This window comes from Epinephelus fuscoguttatus, linkage group LG8, assembly GCF_011397635.1.
Source record: "Epinephelus fuscoguttatus linkage group LG8, E.fuscoguttatus.final_Chr_v1".
Lineage (NCBI taxonomy): Eukaryota > Metazoa > Chordata > Actinopteri > Perciformes > Serranidae > Epinephelus > Epinephelus fuscoguttatus.
In genome coordinates, this window is record NC_064759.1 from 14,227,399 (window position 1) to 14,236,854 (window position 9,456).

The 9,456-nt window shown below is 44.4% G+C and overlaps 1 protein-coding gene across 2 annotated transcripts in view; it reads left to right on the top strand.

Annotated features, from left to right (window-relative positions):
- The window catches only part of zbtb7b (zinc finger and BTB domain containing 7B), a 28,393-nt gene extending 19,153 nt beyond the window's left edge, over positions 1-9,240 (top strand). The window contains exons 1-3 of one of the 2 annotated variants that reach the window (XM_049584247.1): positions 3,180-3,451; positions 5,012-6,075; positions 6,204-9,240. In XM_049584247.1, the coding sequence (XP_049440204.1) occupies positions 3,383-3,451; positions 5,012-6,075; positions 6,204-6,834 (1,764 nt within the window). In that variant the 5' untranslated portion in view covers positions 3,180-3,382 and the 3' untranslated portion in view covers positions 6,835-9,240. Of the gene's footprint in view, positions 1-3,179; positions 3,452-5,011; positions 6,076-6,203 lie in introns of those variants that run through there. The other variant, XM_049584246.1, reaches the window with a different exon arrangement.
- The last annotated feature ends 216 nt before the right edge of the window (positions 9,241-9,456 follow it).

Below are 9,456 nucleotides of genomic sequence, written 5' to 3' on the forward strand. Positions count from 1 at the left end.
TTACTTTTACGTTACTTTTATGGTGCTTGACTTGGGGTGGAACCCCATCTCATTTCCTAATTGTGAAAAAATTCGAGTTTCCCACTGGTATTTACCACTTTGGTGATAAAATAAAGATTAAAGAGTGAGAGTTAATTTGTGTTAACTAGGCTACATGAATTTGTTACATGACAGATTACTACTACTAATAGCCTATTTGCCAGACCTGCTGCATCACTGAATGAGGAAAATATTAATATTCACAGACACTATCTTTGAACAAATAGTGTCATATTCATGAATAAATCATTTTCTGTTCTGTTATTACGTGTGTAACTGTGAGACTGTGTTTGTGTAACAGACTCATACTTTGCAGTAAGCTACAGACCTGCGAATAAATTAATTCATCTTCTCTTCTGGTATGGTATGGTAGGTACTTTATTAACCCCTCGGGGGGAAATTTCAATGTCACAGCAGCAATTTAAAATACACAAAATAGGAGCTGCTGCAACAGGCTGCCGTTCACACAGCGCCAGGAAGGCAGGCAGGTTATGATTGTTCTGTTTTCTGTTAACACAATGCTGCATTTTATTGATGTTTTGGGGGTCGTTTTGATTTCGTTTGAGGTTCCGGGGTCGTATGTTGCCCATGTCTGAGGTCTGACTAGCGAGGTTAACGTTACATTAAACAACACTTACCCAGCCATACAAGTGCAGTTCGCTGTCAGTATATAGTTGGTTGACTTGTTCAGAATCGCCCAGGTCTTGTACATTAGTTAACGTTACTGTTTTGTGTCCTTGTTGCTGGCTCGGCAGTACTTCGGTCCGTAGAGCACAAAAACCATCAGATAAATCCCGGTATTCAATATCTTGGACATGACCGCAAAGTACAAAATTATACACATCAAGAGTTTTTCATTCGTATAAACGCTGGGTTTCTCCACAAGATATAAAAAAATGTCCGGCCACTGTAGCTTAGGCCATTTCGTTGGGTCGGTGACCCACTGACCCGACATTAAGTACGGGTCAGGAAACCTCATTCCGTTGCTAATTGTTAGCTTATTACAATAAGCTAACCTGTCTTCGGTTGACAAACCGTTAAAATAATCCGAAGAGGCGTGTTTATCTTCCATATTCCTCATACGATTCTTGATTTTGGCACTCCTGTCTGTACTGTTGACATGGCAACTGTCACAGTTCCTGCCTAGTGCGCAGCTGAGGCAGACAGGCAGTGTCACCGTCAAATCTGTCCCCGGGAAAAGTAACGTTGTGCCCAACTAACAAAGCAACTACGTTCCGTTACCATATTTTCAGTAGTAACGCGTTACACTATTTTTTACCCAATAAAAGTAGTTACGTTACTGTAATGTGTTACTTTGTAACGCGTTACACACAACACTGCATATAACAAAACATGAAAGTATCTAAAGCCCGTGTTCTTACTTCAGCAACTAACCAAATTCCAGTCAAAAAAACCCATTGACTTTGAGACAAGGAAACTGTGAGTGCTAAAATGCAAACTGCTCTCCAGGTTTTGGGTATGGTATAGTATGTATTTATTTAAGCTTTATTTAACAAGGAAGTCTCATTAAGATTGAAAATCTCTTTTACTAGAGAGACCTGGCTGAGGTAGCAGCCAATCAGAGAGCACATTTAAAATGCAAGCACAACATTACCAGTTTTCACAATGTCAGCAATTTGGTAATATTTTACACTAGGAAGCCCCACCAGTAAAAAGGCAACGTGTACAGTCTGAAAGGCTTTGGTTTCGAGGGGTGGAACCAGTGTTGCCTATTTCAACACCACCATCATGTTTTGCAACCATCTTTAATGCAGTTGTATCATTTTGGCACTTGGTATTGGTCAATACGCAACCTCAGATATCGAAATTACAATTAGGAAGGAGAAAATGCTATCTAACATCTTTACAGAAAACATCAGATAAAGTGGAAAATAGGGCTGCAACAGTCTGAGATATTAGCGGTACAATAATGATCTCAGAAATATCACAGTTTCAAGGTGTTACAGTATGGGGTATAACACAGTTACTGTTCTTATTATCAGTTGCGATGATCCTTAGAGGAATGAAAACTAGTATGTGTAAAAAGTCCGACAGACAGAAGATGGGCACGCACAGGTGAAAATCTTTGTCCGTTTGCATTTCTTGTTTCAATATAATTCGTGGTATGATACCGATCAATTTTCATAATGCGATATACAGTTTCGCAGTATACCGCTGCAACCCTCATGGAAAATGCTCATCATCACTTTCTAAAGTGCATGCTGACGTCTCCAGATGTCTTGTTTTGTCCAAACCTCTGTACAAAACCCAAAGATATTCAGTTTATTACCTATAGAACAGAGAAAAACAAATAATCCTCACATTTGAGAAGCAGGAACCAAAGAATTTTTGGCCTCCTTGCTTGAAAAACTGGCTTCAATGATTGTTCCATTATCATAAAAGTTGCTTTAGTGTGGTGCAAATGTAAAAAGAAGTGTGCGTATGCGTGTGCAAGAGACAAAGCAAACTCATGCCCCTTAACTTCCTCACTCTTCTGTATCAGCGGCTGCCCTGACACTGTCGTCCTTGTAAAGATAAGTCAAATGAAAGAAAAATAACTGAATATGTGTTGTAGAGGCTGTGGTGGTATTGTTTAAAGAGCACTGGTTGACGTTCAGCATGCCCAGGCTTCAAAGGAAGAGCTTTCTGCACCAGTTTGTCTTTGTGGTACAATGTAATATGGTTTAACTCTCATATTGCACCTACCTGAATGCTTGTTCCTGGGTGTCATATGACTCATAATGCCAATATGATTTTGGTTCTTACGTGATTGTTCAACTTTGACATTCTGTGAGTTGACTGAAAAAGAATTTTTGTGTTTCTGAGGTGTTTTGGTTGCATCCGCCGGTTTCCTTCCTGCTGAACCAGTTGAATTAATGTGTGCGGTGTGAAGCCTGAAGGGTATTTATTCTACATCACCCGCAGTCCTGTTATGACCTTAGATACACTACGCCCCATCCACCTGCTGGCCTCCTTCTGAACGGGGAGAGGTCGACGACGAGATGGTGTTTATCGGAAAGTGTTCGGAAAATGTGGCCGTTGGGTTTTGGAGAGAGGGGGCGCGTAGGCGACCTCAGTGGGGGTGGGGGGGAGGGGTATCTCTAAATCTGCCTTCGTCACTGTGCACCCTCTTTTGATACAACAGGAAGGAGAGTGACTGACAGAATGTGCGAAAGAGGTAGACATCCCCGAGGATGAACGCTTAACCCCAACTTCTGACAAAGAGATCAGACCTTTAAGTTGCACGTCTACGGGTTGAAGGAAAAAGGAAAGAAAAAAGAAAAGTGGTTTTCAAAGACAGAGAGACGGAAAGCGAGGGAGAGGAGTTGTAAAGAGCGAAAAGATGGATGCCATGAGACACACGCTGCCTCGTCTCCAGCTGACTGTGCCAATGCCCATGAAGACGGGGAAGGTAGGATCAACATTTGGATGTGCTGGGGAAGAGAGAGGGAACATTTGGGAGGTTTGAAATTTTGACAGGAAGGGTTAAAAAGTGCTGTCAAGTTCTAGTTTTACTTTTTTTTTCGTTGAATGGGTGGAGTACATTTATACAAGTATGTGTTTTAAATAGGCTGGCGTTCGGATCATCACAGAACAGGTTAAATCTAACAATGGTGGGTGGGGGGAGCCACAGATTGGCACGCAATGTGTGTATGTGTGTGTGTTCTTGTGCCTGTGTGTGTGTGTGTGTGTGTGTTTAATAGGGTGTGTTTTGGAGCAGGTTAGTCAGGTGGATGTACCGTCGTTGTGCAGAGCCCTCTGGGCACTGTGTGAACACTGTTATTGGATGGCCAGGGGGCTGCCAGTTGCTATGGGAGGGAGATGAAGGGCAGGGAGGGGGAATCTGGAGGGTGAGTTGTTTGTGGAAAATCTGGTCTGCTCAGGTGTGTGTGAGAGATATTGTTGAGCAGGTATAGTGTGGACAGGGTGAGGTGCGAGCTTAGGGAGCCAAAGATGGGAGTTGTTGGGTCTTATTACCGACAGGCCTCGTTGTGTCTCACAAAGAGAAATAAATAAAGTTACTGTCCTTATTTGACATTAACTACAATATTCTACCTTCAACCCAACACTGGTACCTCTGTGTCTTTGAAAGGTATTTATTAGATTAAGAAAACACGGAGTGGGTTGATGTAAGTGAAATTTAGCAGCTGGCCGTGCCCTGTATGTTGCACATCAAGTTTTAGAGTGACGTACTTTTATTCCAGTCCCTCATAAAGGTTGTAATTCTTCTCTTGCTGTTTTTTCCTTCCTCATTCTTTCACTGGTGCTCCCCCCTTTCACCCACTCTAGCCTGTCACTTCCTCCCTGTCCCTCACTTGCTTTTCTTTCTTCTCACTCTCCTCCATTTGTCCCTCTCGGTCTTCTCCAGGTATTTTAATCAAACAGCTAATGCTATAAAGGTTTCACACGGGAATTAACCTACTGCCCCTAGGTTACAGCACGTACAGTACGTTGTATAATCCTGCATCCTCACCACGTCATAGTTATCAATCATTTGGTTTTATATATATCGCTCTCTGTGCTCTAATTATTTCTTCTTCTTCTTGCTGTTATGTTTTGCCGCTCCTGCTGGCTCTATTTTCTCCATCACATTCGTCCTCTGGTGCCCCAACCCCCATCTGACTGGCCAAAATCGCTGCCTCTTGATTTAGTAATCTGGGGAGAACGCACAAGGAGGGTGGGGAGAGAAGGATAAAGGGGGGGGAGTTGTTGCTAAGCCCAGTTTAAATTGTCCTTCACGTGAAAGAAACTCCTCGTCTCAGTCACGCTACAGAAGATTTACTTTTAGGTACTTCTAAAAGGACTCTCTGGCTCTCTGAAAAAGGAAGGGTTCAGTGACTAAAACTGCAAAGACAGAATGAAATGATGAATAAAATAAATAGGAAAAGAAACAAGTTTTGTTTATATTAAAGGCAGATTGTGTCAGATTTCATTCCCTCCACTTACCTGATCTTCCTCTTGTTTCTCGCAGGTGGCAATGTCTCCAGGAGAGGACGGTCTGATTGGGATCCCCTTCCCGGAGCACAGCAACGAGCTCTTATCACACCTAAATGACCAGAGAAGGTCAGGACTCCTCTGTGACCTCACTCTGACGTCCCGTGGGGCACGCTACCCGACTCACCGCTCCGTCATGGCCGCCGTCAGTCTCTACTTCCGTCGGCTGTTCGGGACAGAGGAGGGGGGAGGTGAGGGCGGGGGAGGTTTCAGCGTGTGCCAGCTGGACTGCGTGGCCCCCGACGCCCTGGACGCCCTGCTGGAGTTCGCCTACACTGCCACTCTGACCATCCCCAGCTCAGGGATGAGAGATGTGCTGCGAGGGGCTCAGCTCCTGGGCATCCAGTGCGTGGCTGACGCGTGCAGAGACATCCTGGGGGAGAAAGCGGAGGTGGAGCCGGCAGAGGAGCAGAGAGCCCAGCACATGGCTACTGACAGGATGGCGGGGGGCGATAGTATGGTGGAGAGAGGGTCTCGAAGAAAAACGGACAGAAAGAAGGTGAAAAAAGTGGGGCCGCATCATATCAACTCCTCGGTTTTGAACCCACCCCCTGCGTCTCCTGTCTCGCACCCTTCACCTGCATCCGACAGCTTCCGCTCCCTGCCGTCCACCCAGCCTCCCAGCCCCGAACAGGAGGAGCTTCGCCTCAAAGCTGGGCAGAACGGAGATCCCAGGGTGATCAGAAATCCAGAGAGAGTGGCCACACTAAATGGCGGGCAGCTTCACTGGCTGCATGAGCGCCCCCGTATAGCCCAGCCGCCTCCTGTCCCGCCCTTGAGTGACAAGCTGTCAGAGGACGAGGAGGGTTTTGGGGATGACAGTATGCTGATGGAAAGCACCTCCATACCTACCTCTGTAGCTGATCGAGGAGCGGTGGCGTCCACAGTTGGAGGTGGGAGGAAGAGGAAGTCTCAGACGCCCCAGCAGTGCCCCGTTTGTCAGAAGATCATCCATGGAGCAGGGAAGCTGCCCCGACACATGAGGACACACACAGGAGAGAAGCCCTTTCAGTGCTCAGCATGTGGAGTCCGTTTCACCCGGTACAGAAACCTCTCAAACATATTATACACAAAATAATGATGTATTGTGGCCTGGTTGAATCTTTTACTCATGTTCACTCTCTTGCCTTCCTGCCTCTTGACTCTTCTTCTCTTTCCCTCTACATTAGGAATGATAAGTTGAAGATCCACATGAGGAAACACACAGGCGAGCGTCCTTATCCCTGCCCGCACTGCTCTGCCCGCTTTCTGCACTCATACGACCTCAAAAACCACCTGTCCCTCCACAGTGGGGCGAGGCCCTTCGAGTGCCCGCTCTGCCACAAGGCCTTTGCCCGAGAGGACCACCTCCAGCGTCACCGCAAGGGACACAGCTGCCTGGAGCTGCGGCCACGCCGGCCCAGACGTGGGGCAGAGCTTGGGGAGGATGGGAGAGGGGACGGAGGCGTGAGGGAGCAGTCCAACCCTCTGGATGCTTTGTCCTTACAGGCCCATGCCTCAGCGTTCCTCCCTCACACATTGCTAGATGGTGGAAGTGGATCCGGCGCCGGGCCCCAGATGATGTTTCCAGGTGACGTCGAGAGGGAGCGGTCTCTCGCCCTTCAGGCTCTGGCTCATCTCAGGCCTCACAGGCTGGCCGGCTACCCTGAGCTGTTCCTGCGAAGCCTGGAGCTGCGAGCGGGCAGAGAGGCCGAGGGAGAAGATCCAGGCGGAACCAACTCGCCAGTTACGCAGCGTGACCGATGGGCTGATGAAGCTGAAGAGGAAATTGGTGAAGAGGAAGCAGAGGAAGAGGAATAGTGAAAAGAGAGCGTGTGTGTGTGTAAACGTGTGCGTGTCTGTGTGGTAAAGCATCCACAGTAAAAAAAAATCTCACTCAGGTGGCTGGACTAACGACCTGCTGCTCCCATATAGAGAGCGCTTAAAAAATAAAAATGACTTCATGATATTAAAAGAAAAAAAATGGAAAACGGGTTTTCTTAGATATTTTAAATGTTTGTCTTCTCGCTCTTGGCATTTTGATTTCATTTGTCTTTTAGATTTTAATTTCTCGTTTGCTGTTTAATTTTACGTATTTCAGGTTTGAGCTGTTTGATTGGATTTTTGTAGCTGGACATGCGTGTGTGGAGTGTGTGGTTACTGGGATGCTTTTCACTATGCAAACTAAAATCCAGAGCTGCGACATGAAGGGATATTTGAAGATGTTTATTTTTTAGTTACGACATAAATGTATTGATTCAGGTGCAATTCAGAAGTCATATCACCTAGATCACAGGAATGAGTTTGTATGCCTGGTTTCCTCTGGTGGTTATCAACGGAAATGCAGTCGAATTAATCAAACTCGTTCTGTACATTGTAAGCAATAATGTTCGTTTGTGTCTTTTCTCATTAGTGGTAGAATCTTTGCTTTGATTTTGGTGCTGAAACCAAAGATTTTTAGTTGAATGGTTTTCTTAAATCTTAAGTTAACAGGAGAGGAGGGAGGTGAATTGTAGCCAATGTTGGATTTGAAGAGAAGACTCTTCCCAACTGTTTTGATAGCCATGAGAGAGAGTCTGCTTCCATTTTTGAGTGTTTCGGAGCCGCAGGGCTCTGTGTTTAATGCCTGACCAAAAGAGACAAAGTCTGGGTCAATGAGTTGATCATGTTGAAGATAATTCATCTTTTCCCAAAGGCTTCCAATGCACTCATTTGGGTTCCTTGTTTGGAAAAAAAAAAAAAAGGGGTAAAAAAGAAAGTGAGGGGATGAAAGAGATAGCATTCCCCTTTTTTCTGTGCTTATTTATTTATTGTTATTTATTATGGTTCTTCTGCTGAAACTCTTTGTGAGACCAAATCCAAGGGTGGGACACATATTACAAGTCTTACAAGAGCTGCATTGCGCTAAAGATTTTGATTCTTCATGTAACTTAACGCCTTTTTTTAAAAACGGGCTGCGTGTCTTCTTTTGGCGATTCTTCCTCGAATGCATTCTTTGCACATTTAACCCCGTCAGGTACTGCAATAATACAGGCACATTCCATCCTCCGGGGTACAGAGAGAAGGGAACAGAGCAAAGAAGTAGTCAGAGGGTTCAAAACCTTCAATGCAACTGGAACACAAAATGACTTTGCTGTTTGACATTTTCAGCGCGCTTTTTCTGTTGTTAATTTAACACGTATAGTACTGTATGACATATTAACATGGCAGTTCTTATAGATCGGCCACCGCTGTGTCTAAAGGGGCCATTATCCTTTGAGTTTGACCAAAAACTATCTTGTTTTCATCATGCTTTTCCCTGGACCGGTACATTAAGGCCTTTTGCAGGGTGTAATGCAATCTTTAATGGCTTTAAACGACAGCAGTTGTCTTTTTATTTTCCATTCTCTTGAAACCTATGTAGTCAGAACCTGCTGTAGCAGTGGCGCTGGTCTGGCCTTGTGTGCACTATCCGCTCCTTGTTGTGTAGTAAATCTTTTTTTTTATTTGCACTATGAGATTTGAGAGCTTCAAGCCTTTTTTTTGTCTGACCTTGAATATCTAGTCCATTAACTCACTCGATACCATTTAAGATTGTGATTGAAATACTTCTTTAAAACCTGCATACAATGAGTACTCTTCCTCCTGCATAATAGTACAGAGTTATAGTCAATATAATATATAATGGGATGAATTTGCCTTAGATTTTTTTGTGCTGCAACTACTCTCAGGAAATCTTGAGCAATGCACTAAGTGATTATACAGAATATATAAAATGAGAAGAAATTGTTTGGTGCTGTTGGACGATTGACACTCTTCATGCAAGTGTAAGGCCAGTAGTTTCAAAATAAGACATTTTCTAGAATAGTTGATGGTTAAAAAACCTGTAGTGAAAAACAGGGAAATGGTGATGACAGTAAACTACTGGCCTTACTGGAACCAGTCCTACTGGAATGGCAGTGTGACAGTTGGTCCCGTTCATGAAGGGTGTTGGTGCTCCCGGTCGGAGCGCTGTGAATGAATGAGGGTTAACTGATGCCAGCTGTGAAATGTGTGTTTCTATGTGAGCTGTTTGTTTTCTTGGCTTCGGTGAAGGGACATGGGGTCTGGTCTGTGTAGAGACCCCGCTATCAGGGATACATTTTTGTCTTTCAGTTTTTAGTGGAACCTTCTCAGAGATATGAATTCATTTTCCCATCATTTGTTTCAGTTAATGTAAAGAAAATAAATAAACATATCCAAGCTTGATCTTTTCTGTGTTTCTGTTATTGGTTTATATCACAAACACAACCCTTTAAGAGCTTTAGTAAAGAGTTAAAGTAGTTCATTCGGTGCTTTAAGAGTTGTGACCAGAATGTGTGCTGAGTGGGAATTTTACAGTTGACTTGTGCTCTCTGGTGGACAAACTATGTAATGTAGACGCTGTTTTTAAAATGCTAAAAACAGTCTGTTGTGACATTTCTA